The sequence below is a fragment of the Gasterosteus aculeatus genome, chromosome 7 (genome assembly GCF_964276395.1).
Source record: "Gasterosteus aculeatus chromosome 7, fGasAcu3.hap1.1, whole genome shotgun sequence".
Classification (NCBI taxonomy): domain Eukaryota; kingdom Metazoa; phylum Chordata; class Actinopteri; order Perciformes; family Gasterosteidae; genus Gasterosteus; species Gasterosteus aculeatus.
Window position 1 is genome coordinate 8723027 of NC_135694.1, and position 20300 is coordinate 8743326.

Below are 20300 nucleotides of genomic sequence, written 5' to 3' on the forward strand. Positions count from 1 at the left end.
AGTGAGAAATGACAGAACAGAACGGCCCATTAAGCAGGAAATACAAATGATTGAATTTGGTGTATTTTATTGGGTGAAAACATGCTTTATGTCCTGTATTCCTGATATCCGTGGGATGCTATTATTTATTATCAGTGTTTTTCACACTACTTATAAAACTTGTGGCCGTAGGCCTTGGACTTGACCAAAGACTCCATCCTTTCTGTTAGTGTTTTCCCCCGCTGGCTTCTAGACACACACACACACACACACACACACACACACAGACACACACAGACACCCACCGTGTTTCTGTCCTATCTCCAACAGCACAGGCTCTCCCAGCTCGATGGTGAACATCTTGTTCTTCTCATACTCCTCATCGTCAATTATCTTCACCTCGATGATCTTCCTGTTAAAAAGCAGAGAGAAGGACGAGGCTCGGTGAGCGAATCCCAGATAATTAAACTTTTTAGCTTTGCGCTCATGACGAGCGTTTTCGTGGAGCAGTTCATTAAAACGGGGAACGTCTCACTCATCAGAATACATGCAGACAGGATAACATTTCTGCTGCTGCTGCCTAATCTCCTTACCATCACAACCTACTAAGTAATATATAACCACAAAAAAGGACCACAATTATGTTGTCAGTTCTTAATTTTCTCTCTTGCAAGATGATGAACCGCCCCTTGAAAAGGCTGAAGCCGGCTGAAGTTCATGCTGCCCAGTGGGACACTGTGTGGCTGCTTTCTTCCCCTCACTGGCCCTCATTAGGTTTGCTTCCTGTTGACGATGATGCAATGTGCCACACTCAAGACATTTCCAGGTTTTAGGAGCTCCCAGGGGAAAGCTCCTAAAGCACCAGGCGATGCGTACCGCGACCGTAACAAGTACATTTAAATAAGGCTGGAGGGATTTTTCTTTTTTAAATAGCAGTGCGTGTTTCAGCAGACTGAGACAAAAAGATTAGATGACGTTGTGGTTGTTTCCGTTTGTGCATTTACAGGCAGAGAATCTTTTAATAGGGCGTTTGATTGGAACGTTTTTAACTTACTGTGACCCCAAAAACCAAAGCTCTACACACTAAATATACAACACTACCAACAGCTTATTTCAAAATGCCCGCTGCAACAAAATGTTTTTGGCATGTGTAGGTTTTGGTCCTTCTATGTGGAATTCACATCAGTTTGGACTCGAGTAGATAATCTCCATCTCATCAAGCCAGTGTTGATTTCCACCTGGTCGTGTCATCGGCCACGTTGGCCGCATCGTTTTCATCGGTGAGATACGGCTGCATGTGCTGTTTCCAACACCGCGTCGGATTGAGAAGCCAAGTCTCAGGAATGGTAGAGAAGATAAGAAGGATGTTTCGTCAGATGTGAAACATAAGATGAAAGAAGGGAAAAACATGCAAAGCCATTGAGAAGGGGGAAAGGCGAAAATGAAATATCTGTCACATTGCCGTTTTCTTTTCTTCCACCATTCCCATGTCACCTGCCCGTTATAATTGCTAGTGGAGAGATTGACAGGTGCAGCAACAGTAACTACAGGGGGGCAGAGCACAGAACATGTGGTCAAGTGACAGTGAGTTGGAAGAGGCAGGACGGGAGTGAGAGAATGGGGCCTAAAAGAGATGAAAGGGGAGTGTGAGTAATGCACGGACTCCTTTGAGATGTGAAGGGTTACGACTTAAAACACGCCGAGGGAACAAGAGCGCGCACACACACCCACACAGACTAATCATAGGCTTCCAACGGACAGGAACATGCGCACAGTGGATACGTGCACTCGTGCTCCACATCATGCGCTTTCATTATTCATAGTTAGGGGCCGTCTGTCGCAGCTCTTCCATCTGCTGCCTCCGCTCGCCATCTTCTATCTCAGCATAGTAATTCCTTCTCTTTTGGCCTTCTCTTCCCCTCATCTTCATTCTATAAAACCATCTGGAATGCACGGTGATGTTCCATTACCATGCGCCTCACAACGTATTCTGCTTATGGTCACTTGTCTATCCCGGCATTGGTCTGAAATGATACATGTGAACGTAGCCGTAATTAATATTAGGTATTAGAAGTCTAATTCCTTTCATCCTCAGTTGTAGTTTGGCTCCAGAGATGTCAATGTAGTTCAACGTCACACTTGGTATCAATTCAATTTGGTTCAGACAGTCACAGACCTATTCCCCCTTTGCACTACCATTGAGTGTTTGAACAACTGTTTGAAGTTGAAAATTGTTAGATGTTCATTGCCCCCTTCAGAATGAACTGTATTTCAAATTTTCAGAACTTTATACAAAACTATTGACAAAACCATGATTTACTTCTAAGGGAAGAGTGCTTTTGTTTTGAGCGTTGAGGTGAAGTCTCTTCTGATAAATATTGTACAATTTCATTACAAATTTTAACCGTTTCTTAACAAATTCATCATTACTCATGATACAAAGAGGTCTGCAATTAAACACAAAAAGTGGACATGCACTCCTGCATAAAACGATACATTACCCATCTTATTACATTCCTCCCCCTCTGTCTCTGTCTCGCCTTTTCTCCATACCGTGTTACTTTTTGACACCTGCTCCCAGAAAGTTCCTCTGACAGACAGCCTCACAGCCCCGGGTGGTCGGTCAACAGAGACAGACACACACTCCACGTTCGCCCAGAACCTGCACTTCCATAAATAGAGACTGATAAAAGCCACAGCGACGGGATGGAAGAGGCTCAACGAAAGGGGCCGTTGATTGAAAAGCCCTAAACAGAATCAAGTCGCCTATAAATCAGTTTGTGGGATAAGTTTCACGTTGCGTGTGTGTGTGCGTGCGTGTGAATGTGTGTGTTTGTTTGCATGTGGCCCTAAAGTTCTCACGGAACTGAATGATTGAGCGGCAGTTTGATTTGATTAGCTGAGACGTCATCGCATTACTTAATGGACACAGACTGTCTTCATATCTCTGTCTCCATCTCGGAGATTTCTTCTGGCTCCAGCTCTACTTTTGATTTACAGCAACTGGTGTCTGCGCGCAGGTGTTTGTGTGTGTGTGTTTTTTAGGCATTTAAAGCCTCCCACGCTTTCAGGTGCGGTGGGCTCGAGCATTTTATAGAACCACAGCAGCAAACAAATTTTCTCGAATGACAATGATTTATAAACACTCCAGTTTTACTGTTGCTGCTTACGGCAAAACGTCCAACTCAGAGTGGTGAGAGTATTCCCGCTGCACAGTCAAATTTAGATCATGAAAATGTTGTAGTTGCACGTGCAACGCTTAAAAAACATGCAATTCACAAGACAGTTCACAAGCTTCTTAACTTCTGCACCGGCCCTTCTATGTGGATCGGGCGCCCAGAGAAAATCTTTTTTCCTCTTATCTGAATGGTAGCAACACCAAAAAAAAGTCAGTAAGGGGAAAAAAGAAAACAAGTCTGAAGGGAGATATTATTACTTTTAATTATATTATGGAATATTTAATGAGGAACAACACAAAACAAACACATCCCGCATAAACACTGAGGCTAAGTGGTCTCCAGCTGTGGTGGGTAATAAAAATGCATCTCTGGTGTGTGTGGGATGACAGAGATGGATCGGTGCATGAGATGATTTGAGGTCTGAGAACGGCAGAGGGAGGTGTGGACTGTGATAGAGAGAAGGTGAGGGCAATAAGATGGAAAGCCTCAGAGGAGCAGGGATGTGAGACGAGAGAAGACGGGAGAGAAAAAAAAGAGAAAAACTATGAAGAGACAGACGGGTTCCTGCTGGCGCTCACATGCGACAAGTTACCAAAAAACAAGGGCTGCCAAAATATCTTTAAAAAACTAATTAATCTCACTTTTAAATTCATTAATCGTGATTAGGAGAAAAAGGTTTTCTTCTATTTTCTTCAATTTTATCGTATTAATTAACGAGCAATCACTTTAGAAAGCGTGTATTTTACACAGTTTTGTTTAATTGTATTTTCTTACATTTTGATGATCTCCAAGGCAGAATTCCAACGGGTGGAAAATGTTGAACTATCGACTCTACCTGGTTGTGCAGTTTGCTGTAATCCCAACTCTCCACCATTTGACGGCTGTGTTTTAAAGTGCCAACAAACCCCATATTTAGCCAGTTTTTTTCCAAACCACTGTCTATTACGACAAAAGTGGTGGTTCTTTGCAGACCGTGCGCTGTGCAGGGTAGACGTGGCCTCATGGTAATTTCCTTATATTTATTTCAAAAGACTGTGTACAATAATGGTGTCATCTTTTAAATATCTTTCTGGTTTGCTTTTTCGATTTGTTTTGTGATCTTTCTGCTAAAGGCCCTGAATTCACAACACGACCCGGTTACGAATGACACATCATGCCGCTGACGCGTAAAGCCACTAAACTTAATTTATAAATCAAATTGATACATAAGGGTCATTGCAAGTATTGTGGAAAAGCCAAAGCACCCTTGAAATAGAAATAGAAAATCCAGCTTTAATCCACCCCATAGTGGATATCAGCCCTCAAACCCAAGAATAAAGGGAAGAGAGAGCTTCTATTGAATTAGCCGAATCTGTAAACAGCCTCTACAGGCATCCAGGAAGCAGAGCTAGACGGGTTAGAAGAGAGAGATAGGAGCAAGAAATTCAGTTAGAATCTGAAACACATAATCTACGGAGGATTTATGGTTGGCATAAAAACAGAAAGTGGAATAACACCAAATGCAGCAGTCGCTTATACAATTTAAATATTGTAGAGGTCCCGCATCGGACACACATGCGTGCACGCTAATTCCTTCCCATCTGCATCACGTTGTGTAGGATTAAGCAATGGCAGAAATCACATCATACAACTCCCCTCCTGGGGAGTCAGAACGTAACAACCACACACACAAATGATTTGATGTTCTGTAATCTACTGTACTGACGGGGGGAGGAAGAGGATGAGAAAAACAGGCAGGTGTAAAAGAAGGAAGAGAGAATGAATAACAAAATAGAAATGTGGGTCAGAGGATGGGATATAGATAAATAATATATATACTTTATTAATCCCCAGGGGGGAATTTGTGTGTAGCAGTAATTAAAAATGCACAATATATACACGATACAATAGCAGAGAAGAATATATTAAATTCAAATTGAGAATGAAATAGAAAAAAATGAAAGAAAAAAGATATAGGAGGAACGAGAAAAAAGAAAGACAGGCTAAGGAGGTCTGATCTTGTTGCCCACTGAAAGTTAGTCGAGAAAGCATGTTAGAACCACTAGCATTACGTTTGCGCAATCAAAACTAAAGGAAACATGCAAATTTGTATTTTTACAATAGCTTCTGCGTTCGTGTACGTATGTGTGAATCAACACTGACAGCATGGAGGGTTTCGATTGAAGGCTAAGCTGAAGATTTGAGGCTTATGACTTCGATTTTATGAGACGACTGACAGCCATGACAGCCATGGTGGCATCAACCCAGACTCCCTCAGCTGATTTTACATGGCACTTTGCCCTCCTTGTGCCATTTCTGTGCATTCAATGAGGTAAGGAGGATAGCTGGATCCGGATCCAGCAATATCAAAGGATTTGGGGAAACGAGGAATCACAGTTTGCCTCCGAAGGGAAATGCCTGACTTCATGAGAAGGAATGAATCTGTGAGTCAGCTGACTGATTTTTGATTTGGCTCATGGGTGAGAAATTTTCTCACTGTGACTTTATATAATGTTTTATGTAACAACTTGTGTTGTCGGCCACTTTGCATCTTTCCAAGAAAGCACTGCATAGCTTTCCAGAACAATGTTATGAATGTTGAATCTTGACCTGGAAAACTAGCTTGTTAAAATAAACTTTTAATAACTTTAATCGATAGGCATAATAACAGCTGTTAATTTGTGAGCTAACGGGAGCTACAAATGAAGGCACTTCTTTCACACATACTCTCACCTTTCCTGTGTTTGTAAAATCAAACACTAATTGGCTTTGCAGCTGCAGCGCATTAAATTTACCACCATCTTTCATAAAAAAAACAAAAAAGTATATTTTACAGAGAAATTGTACTTTTTGATGAATTATTAATCTCCTTTTTGATTGGCCTTTCATTAACATATAAAAGTAAAACCGCAGCATTCAGTATGAAACATTAATCTCTTGAGCTAGAAAGTGTTTGAACCTGTTTTTAGGCGGTTGCCAAGGAATGACCAAAGTACACGTGCAACCGTGCTTTCCAGATGTTGTTGTTGTGTATCACAAGAAGCTGTTTAAACGTTACAGCTGCTGTTTCCGCCTTTCCAGTCAGCAAACCCTTTTAGCAGGTTTTAATTATGCATCAGTTTTACAGCGAAGAGATGCTGGGAGAGACGGGTAGATGAGTTGAAACAGAAGGGTTTGCAAGAAAAGGAAAAAAAGAGAAATTGAAAAGGAAAAATACAAAATAGAGAGATAAGCCAATTACAAGGATGAATTGGTCTGGAGGGACATACAGATGGATAGATTCAACCCAAAGACAAAGAGCAAGCCGAATGAAAGGAAAATTTTCAGAGAAAAAACGGGTCGAAGAGAGTAGAAAGAGAGGGAAATAAATAAAAATGAGAAACGGACAAAAACACACAGATAAATGCCAGACAGACACCACTTAATCTTAACTTTCCCTTATCCATTCTCCATCTTTATCAAGGGAGGGGAAATGATGACGACAAGTACACAAAGAGAGGTGAATGAGCAATGGGCCATCGTCCTTCCTCCTCGTTTCCTGTAATCCCTTATTTTTTCATTCACCTCCCCTCGCTCCTTCTTTCTCAACTCGTCTGTTCTCATGTATCTTTGAACACTTCCATCAAGAACAGAGATTGAACAGAGATTAGGTTTAGTTTAAAGTGAAAAAGGTTATTCCATTCATCATCTTATTCCATAGTTTGCCCCTGTTACATATATACTCTTTATCAGCCACTATATCATGTTTGAGGGAAAAAGGTTGGTGTAGGAGACACAGTCATCTCATTTAAGAGTAGGTTTAGGACTCTTATATGGCTGGCTCAGGTTTAGGGTCATGGCTGGCCCAAGTGTATAGTCAGGGCCGGCTCAGGTGTATAGTCAGGGCTGGCTCAGGTTTATATTCAGGGCTGGCTCAGGTTTATAGTGAGGGCTGGCTCAGGTTTATAGTCAGGGCTGGCTCAGGTTTATAGTCACGCCGGCTCAGGTGTATAGTTAGGGCTGGCTCAGGTTTATAGTGAGGGCTGGCTCAGGTTTATAGTCAGGGCTGGCTCAGGTTTATATTCAGGGCTGGCTCAGGTTTATAGTCAGGGCTGGCTCAGGTTTATAGTCATGGCTGGCCCAGGTTTATAGTCAGGGCTGGCTCAAGTTTAGAGTTATGGCCGGCTCAGGTGTATAGTCAGGGCTGGCTCAGGTTTATAGTCATGGCTGGCTCAGGTTTATAGTCATGGCTGGCTCAGGTTTATAGTCATGACTGGCCCAGGTTTATAGTCAAGGCCGGCTCAGGTGTATAGTCAGGGCTGGCTCAAGTTTAGAGTTATGGCTGGCTTAGGTTTATAGTCAGGGCTGGCTCAAGTCAGTATGGACCAGCCCTTAGATAAGCTGCTATAAGCCTAAACTGCCGGGGGACTTCCTATGAGATACACTGAGCTCCTCTTCTCTCTCCCCTTATATGCAGTCATGTACCATTAATGCACATCACAAATTCTGCTCCTCCCCCCGGGGTCTTTGTGCTTTCATGTCTCATAGGCATGGATCATGGTTATATCTAGAATCTGGTTGTTCCGCCTATGATGGCTCTATTTAGAACCACTCCTAGTATCATTATCATTATTAGTCATATTACTACTACTGTCAACTTACTGACTTGTCTTCTTTCCTGAAGTCTTTCAGTCTTTCTCGCCCCTCAGATTTCTGTGGATGGTGGTTTTATCTGAATGGTTGTTTTTCCTGCCTGACATCCACTGCCACTGTCACCATTATCAGTAGTTACATTACTATTTATAACACCACTTTGTCATCATGATTATTCTACTACATCAACTACAGGTGGTATTATTATTAGTAATTCTTAATCATCATTTGGCTTACTACAACCACCAATATTTGAATCATTTCTGTCATATGTATTGAACATGTTGTATATCTGTAAAGTGAATGTAAAGTGAATGATTTGATGGACTGGCATCGCCATCTCAAGGTGAGGGCCTTTGGGCCCTGGGGTATAAATCACCATGCCAACTGCTGCCAGGTTCACACGTGGCTGCTTGCCAAAGGCTTTAACTCACACAGACCCACTCAACCCAATTCTAATTCTCTCTCTGCCCCTGACAGAGTAAAAAATGACCACTTTTCTCCTTCACTCCCCTCACCCCCTTCCCTCATTCCCCCTGTCTGCCTACTTCTCCAGGTGCCAATAGTTCTCCTCATCCATCGTTCTTCACTCTCTTCCTTCGGTCTTATTTGTTCTGCTTTCCCCCTTTGAGCCATAATTTGCCCTCATTCAGTCTCTTCTCACCTCCACCTGCGCTTTCTCCTCCCTTCTGTTGTTTTCCTTAAGCAATCCTTGAGTAAATGTGCCCCACCAACTCTTTTTCTGTCCGTCTCTCTGTTTGTCTCACCCACCTCCTTGGTCCATCTGTCTTTCGTCTCTCTTGTGTTCTCATCTACTGCCCACCCCTTAGCCTATTTATCTTATCTCTGACATATTCACTATCCTCCTGTGTCCCCTATATTTGTCTAAATAAATTGCCTTGCACACACAACAGTGCCTTTTGAGGGTTTTATCATTGACCATCAGAGGAAATACAGTAATGTGAATAAGGGATAACAAATATTACTGGGCATCAAATGAAGGTGACCTATAAATGGTCTATTTTTTATTTGATTTCCCAGCAGCATTCTGTACTTTTATCGTTTATAATTAAGGAAGTGCAAAAAAAGGAAAAATGTGTGATTTTAGGAGCTATATAGCTATATAACAGCTCACCATGGTTGCTTAAAGTGACCCAATAGCACAGTACCGGGTGCTTGTCCACAGTGCCGGCTGCTAGCAGTGGCAATACAAATTTATCACAAAATGTTGGTGTTGGTGCTAATTATTCAAACCTCAAACACAAATGGCTTTTCCTTCCTCTTCCTCATCACCTGACTTGTGTCTGTCTATTTATTGTTCGCTTTCTAGAGCATAACACAAGACATTTTTAATTGTCCATATGATTATATCTCCAGGGGACTCTTCACCTTCTATTTTCTCCTGTGTTTATATTTACTGACCATTAAAACCCAAAGTAATCTCTATGCATAATTGGCAACGCATTTATGGCATTCTAGAGGAATCCATGATGGGATGCATGGAGTGCACTGATAACTGCTTGATAATAAAAGCAATGAAGTGTGTGTGTGAGTGTGTTTGTTAGTTTAAAATCTGGCCTATGCTGACCTTTTGATAGGGTAAGCCCTGTTTTTTCCTCTATAAATATACAATATTCAAACTTGCTATTAACGCTACACACTCACGCACAATCAACAGGGAAAAAAAAGAATTTAAAGGAAAGGAGGAAGACAATGATGAAGTGAACAGTGATAAAGATAGAGGACATACGGTGAAGCACCAAGAAGAAGCAGTGCAGCAAAAGAGGTGAGTAGGAAGGGATGGGTGAACGATAAGAAGGGCTGGGATAATATATCATCGCGTAAAATGAAGAGGGAGATAGAAGCGATACCTGCAGAGAGAAAAATAAAAGCTAGGAGACGACAGGGCGGAAAGATGGATGCAGCTACTACGGAGGGCAAAGAGAGATTAAATAGGGAAAGGAAGGATGAGTGAAAGATGGATGGAGGTTGAGAAAAGAGGCAGAGGGCAGAATATACGACAGCATGAAGAGTTGAAGGAAGAAAGAGAGACAATAGAGGGAAAGAATAAGGCAAAACGGACAATGAGTTAAATGAAGTCAGATGCAGAAAAGAAGAACTGTATTGGAAAGAGTTCTGAGAGGGAGGGACGGGAGTTGCGATGGAGATCTTGTGTGAGTCACATCGTCTCCTCCGCAAGCCATTAGTGATTTAATCACTCTGACATCACTGAGTGTGTGGTTGTGTGTGTGTCTGATCTGTGTGTGTGTGTGTGTGTGTGTGTGTGTGTGTGTGTGTGTCTACGTATCATGCCAGATTACCCTGAGCTAGTGCAGTCAGGAACTGGCTCATCACTCTTCCACAGCAGCATGAATTCATTATGTCGGAGTCGGGTTTCTCAACCTATGGGCCGAGACCCAAAACAGGTCACAGTTTGTCACTGGCGGGTCTCTACCGGAGGGATGGAGTTACAGATTTATGTCTTTCTCAAGAATGGGAATTTAAATAACTCACCTATTACGACAGAAGGTTATATAGTGTTAACACATCAGTGAGACTTTAAAACTGAGAAGGAAAAATACAGAATAATTCCAGTCTAAAAGTCAGTCGCTGATTTATAAGCAAATTACATTAAACTCCATCTTTCATGTACACCCAGTGACGTTTTCACGTTGGCTGATGGATTGTGTAAATGTTATTATGGTCTAGTTGGCAGAAAATAGTTTACAAGGATATTAGCCGGAGGTTGTGGTTATTGCACCAGATGATCAAGCAGAGTTCTGGTCGGCTCTCCTCTGCTGTCCACCCAAACCTGCAAAATGTTTTTGTAATATTTGATCACTAATTTCCATTTGGCCTCCATGTTTAGCAGCTGTTTAGAGCTATTTTCTTTCACCAATAAATATTAAATGGGGATTTGTATTATCAACAGCAAAATTTGCAAATTCATTATCTCTGCCAATCCTACACAGTGTCCATTCTTGTTTGACTATTCAGTATGATACTGCCGTCAGAGTTTTATCAAATCACGCACAGAGTTCATAGAGTTCAGTGCTCTAATTCAATTCAACAAAGCCCTCTAACCAATCTAAGGGGTTGTGGTGCTAATTGTTGTTTCATGCAGAAAGTAAATAAGCAAGGATAATAAACGCAAAAAAAGGAGGTAAAAGAGGGAAAACAATTTCTCAACAATGTGAATGGACAGATTGATTGGAAGTCCGGAACAAACGGAGATGATCACCAGCAATCCAATTATAAAATTCAAACTTGACTAAACTTGTCAATGAATCGACGAGTCCATCGGACTGAATGATAATAATTAAGGGTTGCGCACCCCGCAGTTAAATAATCAGTAGTTTATAAGCTGATTAGCCTCTGACACATCTCACATCACATCGTGTGCCGGTTGCTTTGAGGCACAGAGAAGAAAGGGGGCACTCTTCTTCCAGCACAGAACGTAACCTTTCAGCCACTTTCAATGGCAGATGGTGGGTGAGGACTAATTAAGAAAAAAAAACAGTTTCCATATTTACCCGATTCATCTGTGGAAGACAAATATAAATGCAAATACAGATGCAATCCTTCAAATGCAGCGGTTGGAAACATATGCTACCGGTTTCTGAAGAAGGGGACTCATTTAAATAATCTTTCCTTTTTATAATTAATTTCATACATTATCTTCAGGAGGCATGCCATGCGCCAAGGCCATCCCAGTAACTTTCAGGCAGTGCGCTTAGAAAACTGTGAGATAATTTGCAGTTAAACTACACAAATGGATAAGTGGCATCTCCATCTGAACCCCCCTGGAAGGCCTAACTGGGAGGCCAGCTGGTCAGTGAACCCAACACGGAGGCCTTGGATGTGGTTACAGCGGCGCAGGGTGCAGCCCGTAGCCGCGGCTCACGGTCGGTCTCTGAGCCGTGATTGCAGGGTGTATGTGTGTGTGTATGCGTGTGTGTGTGTGTGTGTGGGGGGGGGGGGGGGGGCACAGGGGGGTTGATCACAGGGACGTGCTGGCAGTTAGTGTTAGTGTGCGTGTGTGTGTGTGTGGGCACCGGACTCTGACCATAGGGTGTTTGTATGCTTGGCAGATAAAATTGTTGAGACTGCTATACTTAAAAGAACAACCTCAAGGGAAGATGTTGGGCCAAGAAGTACCAAACGGGAGACAGAGGGACTGAGAGGGCAACAGAAACACGGAGTGACAGGGATGCTAAATGGCAGAATTGTATAACAAAGAGACAGAGGCAAGGAGGAGGGGGGGGACAACCACAACAGAGCCAACAGCCAGACGCAGACAGAGAGCTGCAGGTTTAGCATTGCGATGTCAGAGCTGCCTCGGCGGACAGGTGCTTTGTATTCCAGCGTTGCAACATTCCACGACATACCTGTGAACTCCGGTCAGAAGCTTCTGACCCACGAATCAATAGACTTATCGCCCGGTTAAACACAAGAGAAGGGAGCTAGAGGTGGGATTATAGACGGGTTGCATATTTGTTAAGGCCAAAGGTGCTCTGTGGTTGGGTGCGTGAGGCACCATCAGCTGAATTAGTGTAGTACAGCGAAAGAAAAAAACCCATCAGAGGGCAAAACCACAGACTGTTGCACACATCGATTTCAAGGCGCAGCTGGAACACGATGCACACATGAGGAGGAACGGATGCGCACACACAGAGAAAAGCTTCTGAGGTTGTTAAAGATGTTGACTTAAGCTACTTAAGTGTGACTGCTCTGACATTAGAGGGGCTGAGGAGAAAGAGAGGGGATGGAGGAGGGAGGGCAGAGGGTGGAAATGAGAGAGTCAAGAAGCACGGAGAGGGAGGAGAAACAGGAAAGCAAAGAAGAGGGTAGGGAGGATGAAAGCACCCCTCTGTTTTTCTACTTTTATTTAGCCCTTCGGTCTGAATGTTATCTCTTCAGTCTTTCTCTCCGTCAGGCAGGCAACGCTTTTGCCAAAATGTGATTAAGCTCCCCGGTCTTCATTATCCATCTGGCCAAAGAATGTTACCTTGAATTAAAGAACAAACAATCTATGTGTTTCCCCCACTAGAATGCACACACACTCAAAGGGGCAATTTCATGGGAACCTGAACACAAATGTCAGAGATTAAATCAACGACGAGGAAAATGGAAGGGAGAAATAATGGGGGTGAGCAATCACATGCTTCTTCATATTTAAACTCTCTGAAAGCAGAAAAACTAATCAAAAAACAACTGAGCTCCCTTCTCTATTTCTCTTTTATAATTCTGTCACGTTCCATCTTTTCCCCTTTGTTGTGCTTACAATGGAAGGGATCATAAGTTGCTACGGCAACAAACACAGAGAAAACAAAGGAGAAGCCTGTCACACTTATACAGATGGAGGATTTCTGGCATTCTGTGATAAAATGGAGGGAAATGGAGTGAATCAGAGGGCGAGTGTGGAGCATATTTATCCGCCCTGTAGCTGTTTGCTCTTTGAACCTGGAGGGACGTTTGGGTGAACAAAAGGGAAGAGAAGACATGAGATAATGCAATGCAACTGCCGGGAAGTGAAAACTGTCCTGGGAGCACTATGAATACAGATACGTGCCTAGCGATGCACACATAAATCCTCCTGTACTGTACTCGCTGTGCTCCAGTGTGGACTGTTGTAGTTCTAAATATACATTTCATGAAGGAATGTTCCATCTATTTAACAAAAACAGAAACAGTTTGGGACCCTGAATCTAATCTAAACAATACGCTTAATGTATTACAGGTCCGGGTGTCAAAAGGATGACAAGAAATACTCTCAAAGTCCAAAATGTTATCATACTTTTTATATTTACATCTTTCAACCTTCCACACACAAACAATAGTCACTATCAAGGAAATGTCCACTGACAATTGGATTCATCCTCTGCAGACCATTAATGTCTGTACAACATATAATGACCATCTATCTGAGTCAGTCCACCACTTTTTGTCCTAATAGAAAGATTCTATAATATATACTATAGATAATAGAAAAATTGGTGGAGCGACTCACCAACAGTGCTTAATTCACATAATCGTATTGCTCCAGTTATCTTTATTAACAAAATAATGGTGAGATTCATTACCAGTGGCTGTTTTTAACCATGTTAAATGGGTTTTGAATGCATATTTTCACAAATCTTGCTGCATAAATATTCCCAGCACAAAGCAGTATGCACACACACCAACCAACATGCCTGCTGTGTTTGACAGCTCCAAAGTGGGGTGTGGGAGTCTGCAAAAACCGCACGCACACCATCTTATTCCAACATTTTCTGGCGTCATACGATAGGTTAATTGTAACCACGAGGCGCAGCACTTGAACAGTTTTAATCTTGTGAACTGCTCCGTTACATCGGGCAAAGACACAAATGCTTGACTTTGTGACACATGACATTGAAAAAGAAAATCTGAAACCACTTTAATCTCCTTATGGTGATAACCAGTTTATTTAGTACTCGGATGATAAGCAGGAAGGGCAGACATGCTGATCGTCTGAAGAGTGATTTGTGTGTGTCTGTGTGTGTGTGTCTGTGTGTATGTGTGTGTGTATCCAAGCGCGTGTGCAGGGGTAAGAGACGGGGATGATATGACCTCGCTGAGCAACAAACATATCTGTGAGGAAACACAGGAAAATGGCTACTCACATGCACACACACACACATCCTTATTATTTTGGGCAAAAAGGACACACACTTCAATGCGCAGATGCACATTTACAGTGCACATGCTCTTGGGGATTTGGAGTTCAAAGGATGTTTTATTTTGGGAACGGCTTTGGGTTAGTCACCCTGCTTCGGTGACAGACGGAGAAACAGGTTGCATGTAAGAAACACACTACAAGCGCTGTGACACAAGCAAACACCCTCCCACCCACCCACACTCACTCGCACGCACAAACACAGACACAAGCTCACGCTCTCACTTCCCTTGTACTTCTCTTAATTCCAAGAAGTATCTCGCCAAAGGGAGAATGTGTTGTTCAAAATGTACAAGCTGACTTCTCCTTCAGCAGGAGCTTAAAGCTCTTCCGACAGCTTTGTCGAAAACAATACGAAGTTGTGTTTGGGTTTCATTAACACGTAACTCGAGATGGCAAGATGCTGGGATTACTGTAAGACTCAATATTGTTAAGTGGCAATTCTGATGGTGCACTCCAGGGGGGCTCGAGGATCCCATTGAAAAACATGAATAACACATTCTGTCTCCTTCAATTGATTAGAAGGATGGCGTTTAAACTTGAGTTGTCGTCTGAGAAGCGTGATCAGACTGTTCCAAATTGCCCGTCTGCTGAAAACCTGCCGCGGAATTGCATACACAGGCACGGATGGTGTGTGATGCGTTTGATTTCTCCACGCCGTAGCGGTGGGTCTCTTAAAAGAGCAACACCTTGAATCCAATGGAAGACGGTGGCATGAAGACGCAAACTGACGGGTGTCAAACACAAATTTAAGTCAAGGGGATATTTTTCTTTCACCCTGTTCCATTCCAACCCTATTTCCCGACATACAGTATGCCATCAAGAGTTTAAGCAGCCCTTATGCTTATGCTTAGGCTAACTTTTAATTTAGGCGAATGTTTAGTTTGAGCGAACGTTTGCGGCTCCCTCCTGCTCTTTATTCAATATGGGAAAGATTCTTGATTATTTTTCATTTCAGATCCCCATTCACAGCAGGACACACCAAAGAGAGCGGCACGCAAGGACCAATTGCTGACACGCAGTGTGTGAAAGTATGAAAGACATTCCTTGAAGTGCAATTTTAGGAAGATTTAGAGAGCGATGTTTTAATCCAGCGTCATCTGCGAGGTGACATGTTGCAAAGTTTTAGGACTCAGAAATGTCGGAGGTGGTTTGCTGTGCAAAGTGGGTGCATGGGTACACGCACAGGGCAAAGCAGTAATTGAACAGGCGTCGGCACAGTGTGGTGGCGACACCTGTTTGATATTTATAATGAGCAGCCAGAGGAGACGACCCCACACACAGTCTCACACACACACACACACACACACACACACACACACACACACACACAGACTGCCTGAGTCTTGGCTGCGACTCGGTGCTCAGTTGCAGCTCGCAGGAAGGCTAAGAATAAACCGGCCCTGCTGAGCACATCGCTCACAAACACACACACACACACACACAAGCAGTTAACTTTGCCTTCGACTCCTTAGACGCATGCCCTCTTCACGAAAAGAACAAGACATAGACCAAGCAGGCAGAGAGAGCTGGAGTCAGAAGGAGACTGGGAAACAAATAGGAGGGATTATTGGTGAACAAGAGAGGGATGAATGAAAGAAGCTTAGCTGAAGAGAGAGAATACATTAATTCCCGCATTTGCTTAATCTGAGTTCATCTTGTGAACACATTTTGATTTCCTGTATTTTATATATGTGTGTTTTGTGTTTACCGACTGATTAACACCAAATAAATGCCACTCAAGTGAGAGAAAAGTCTGACATTAAACCTCTTGTACCACGTCATTCTTTGACGCCACTAACAAAATAGTGTGAAGAGGAGTGCTAAGCCACAGTTGTGTAGGGCAGGATGTACTGATCGGATGTACAATCCAAAATGGTTTATCGGAGGCATTTCACCAATTTACTATTTTCTCAAATTCTCAAATGGAAATAAGGGAGTCGGGAGGGGAGACGAGCTGAGAAAGAGACAGTGGCGGACCTTTTGCAGGAAAAGTCTGACAGCGTAAATACTAAAGGTGAGAGGGCGACGGAAGGAAGATGCAAATGAAGAGGAATCGGGGATGAACAGGATGGGGGAGGGAGGGGAGACATGAGAAGACAAGACGAGGTGTGAAGGTGAAGTACGGAGAAAGAAGGAGATAGAAGGTGGATGATAAAACCCATCTAGTACAAAATCAAAGCATAGAGCAGACAGAATGTGAGAGGAAGACATTAAAGGAGGTTGGATGGAGAGGGGAACAAGGAAAAGGAAAGAAAGACGTGACATTTTCTGAGGCTTGGACATTAAAGAGAGAAAAGGGCAGATCGAGGGAGGAAAGACCAAAAATGAGTGAAGGGGACAAACGCAGGTTTGCATTAGTGGGATATTTGTGACAAAGAGGAGAGAAAAAGCACAGACAAGAGTGAGAAAATACTACATGAGTAAGGGCAGCCTGTCTTAACAGGGACAGTTTTTTTTACTGTGCTTTTGGGGTTTTTTGTTCCAGTTTTCTACATTTTCTCAAAAAGCCTTTAAAGAAGAAGAACTTTTAATCCATTTTGTAACGAGAGAAACTAATGATTAGAAACATACTTTGCAGCTTGGATTAATACTGCAAGCTAAAGTGGATTCGTCCGAATTAAAAAATAAGACTTTGACCTATATGACTTTTAGTATGATTGTCGGACGCATGTAAATATAAGCCTTGCTCAGTTAATCAGCATCCACGCAAGAAGATTGTTGTTGTGTATCGCTTACTTTTGACCATCAAAGTTACAAACTATTAGGGGGAAAACAATAAATAAGAAACACTTGGTCTCTCATCCCCAAGCGGCAAATGCACTGACTGTATCTGTGACTCCATCGGCATCAGCCTTCTCTCCAGTTTCTGCACAGGCACTCCGGTCCTCTGCTGAGTGGGATTCCCTCCCGTTATCTCCCCATTATCACGTTTTTCTCTATCTGCACTTATGAAGATACAAAAAACGCCCCGACAAAATTATATATATATATATATATATATATATATATAAAAAACTCATAATCTTACTCTAAAGTTGGAAACTAAAATAGTTTTTAAACGGGTCCTTGTACGGATACAAGAACAAAACCACACACGTACACACACACACACACACACACACACACACACACACACACACACACACACACATCACCAACACACCCCCACTACACACAAATAAAAGTACTTGCCTCACAGGCCCCAGGAGGCACAAAGGAAACTGAATTCCCAACTGCTTTATGTATTGGTCAATTTAACAGCACTAACGTCAGCATATTAAAAATGCATGTGCCCAAGGACAAAAGAGGGATTTTGTGTGTGTATGTCTGTGCGTGCATCCTTGAATATATGAGGAAGTATTTCAATGCAGAGTAGCCTACCTTGAAGAGTGGCATAATAACACTGTTATCTGCCTTATTGAGCTATTTTTATTTGAATGCATTTTTAACACTCAAGTAATTTGAACAGGCCTTTGTGAACCAGAGTCCATCACACAGAAAGCAAACCGAGGAAGAGCAGCGTGTCGTTATGTCAGTCCCCTATTCTTTGATTAAATCACAGATATTCTACATAGCATCTCCACTTACATGGTCTCGTCATTCTGGAACTCCAGCTTGCCAGCGGACAGCTCGTAGTCGTCCCCGGCTCTGGCCGTGCCGTCCACGGTGTGGTAGGGAACGGCCACCAGGCCTCGGGCCCCCGAGGTCCGGAGCACTTTCAACTCCATCACCCCCACGCTCTCATTCACCTTCTGACTGCCGTTCTCAAAGGTGAAGATGCCTGCGAAAAACAAAGAGGGCCCGTTATTTGACGCGGGAGACACGCGGAGAAGACGCGGGACTCCCTCGCTCCCCAGCTTGCTCTCCAATGTCTTGCTGAGGTGAGTAAGACAAAGTATTGTGTCTCCATAGTTGCGTCCACTTAGACAACTCCTGTTTGATTATTGTGGCGTCAACAGCACCTGCGTGGTCGTCATCGTAGATGGTCACCGTTGCTGTGTGGTTGTCGCCCATCACGGCTTTGGGGGTGGCACTGGCATCCAGCGGGGCGGCGCCAATCTCGGGGTAACCAATCACTCGAGGGTTACTGAGATGAACGTAGAAGTACTCGTCCTCCTCGAAGATGTCGTCGTCAATCACTCCCACCGTGATCTCTGGTAAAGGGATTATCGTTTTAGGAGGTGGATTCTGGTGCTGAATTGTTCATGGTGCTCCATTTTATGCCGCTTTATTCCAATGATGAACTCATAGATCATATCTTTGTCACAGACAGTGGAAAAGGTTCCGCAGACGACCTCTGCTGTTTGAGTCTCAGTCTCGGGAATGTATTTTGTTTTAAATATGCCATAACGTATTGAAATCTCCGTCATTTTTACCTTTGAGGGTCTCTCCTGGTTTAAACAGCAGTGTTCCCTCCGCAAACTCATAATCTGAACCTGCGTTTGCCGTACCGTCCTCTGTGCGATAATCCACCTGGGGGAGAAATGAACACAGAGAGAGATCGAAGAGAGCCGACAAAGAGAGAGGGAAGATGCGAGAGGGGAAGAGAGGGGGGGGGGGGGTGAGAAAACAAGATGTAGCGCTTCATTAAACTGGGCCCTCTGGTCAGATGGCGCATGATAATGACGACTTTGAAGATAGTACAACTAAACTTTCTCTGTATCTTCTCCAATCGCCCCGTTCTCTCCATTTGCCCTGTTTATTGACCCTCTCCATCCTATACTAAGACGTTTGCCCTCGCCGTTTACAATCCTTTGGTGTCTGAATGGCATAGAATGATTTGCTGGCCCTGTTGGTGGTGCTATTTTAGTAAACCTAAAGCGTATCATCACTCCAAACTAAACGTTAATGATTCTCCATATCATTCCATACATTTACAATAGATAAAATGCAGTAGCATGAATGGTGATTTCAGTGTTTACAGATTGTTTCCATGGCTCCCAGGAAATGCAACAAAAATAAATTAAGGCAGCTAGTTTGTAATTTAGGTCATTTGATATTAAAAAAAAAAACAACGCAAAAAAACGACAGGCTACTTTTTGTCAAACCTTAAGAGGGTAAAGTACGTTAAACTTCTCTAGCACATTCAACGAGACTCTAATCGTAGTGTGTGATTAAGAATAGATTCGTGGAACCTTCGACCATTTCAACAAACGCGCCATCAACCACAAGTAGCCTCATTGAGAAACCCTTTGGTAAAGATAATAATGTGCGTGGGAAAAATAGGCCACTTCACTTAAAGACCTCAGCCCTCAGTGGGCGGCGGACGAAGGCCGCGCCATGAGACTTCCGCTATAGACAGCACTCGTGTTACATCATAGTCTAATCGTATACAGGGAGAAGATCAGGGGAGATGTAGCCGAGCAAAGCCCCCGTATTAGTAGTGAGCAGATCAAGTATCATTTCACTGACACAGACTCCCTGTGGGACCGGAAAGAAAATCTCTTAATCAGAGTATGAGGCCAGCGTTAAGCCCAAAATCAATGACCCTTTGCCAGAGGATATGTTTTTGAGCTTGAATGGTAAAATCTGTAGAATTGTGTTATGTATTCCGTCTCCAGTGCTCTCCTTTATCAACCACTCCCATAGCTGTGCCGGCATCTGACCAGAGAGCAGAACTACGAAGCTCTCCAGAGGTGACACCATGTTTTGATAAAGATCAGATCGATCAGGAAAAGTGCCAAAGATGTGAGTGAAATCAGCTCGGAGTAGATTTCATGTGATTTCTGTGATGTTTGCTTTTGTCTGGGAGGCTTTTGGCTATTCTCCCTCACACACACACACACACACACAACACAAAATAGTTAGCATGCTATGATTCCTATTGTGCT

General features: G+C 43.0%; 1 protein-coding gene across 4 annotated transcripts in view; it reads right to left on the reverse strand.

Moving 5' to 3' along the window:
• Positions 1-20300, reverse strand: part of LOC120822178 (sodium/calcium exchanger 1) — a 68197-nt gene that overhangs the window by 11501 nt on the left and 36396 nt on the right. For all 4 annotated transcript variants that reach the window (XM_040181622.2, XM_078106408.1, XM_078106409.1 and 1 more), the window contains 4 exons: positions 18846-18942; positions 18432-18623; positions 18058-18250; positions 285-391 (listed from right to left, as the gene is read on the reverse strand). In XM_040181622.2, coding sequence (XP_040037556.2) covers positions 285-391; positions 18058-18250; positions 18432-18623; positions 18846-18942 — 589 coding nt within the window. The remainder of the gene's footprint in view (positions 1-284; positions 392-18057; positions 18251-18431; positions 18624-18845; positions 18943-20300) is intronic.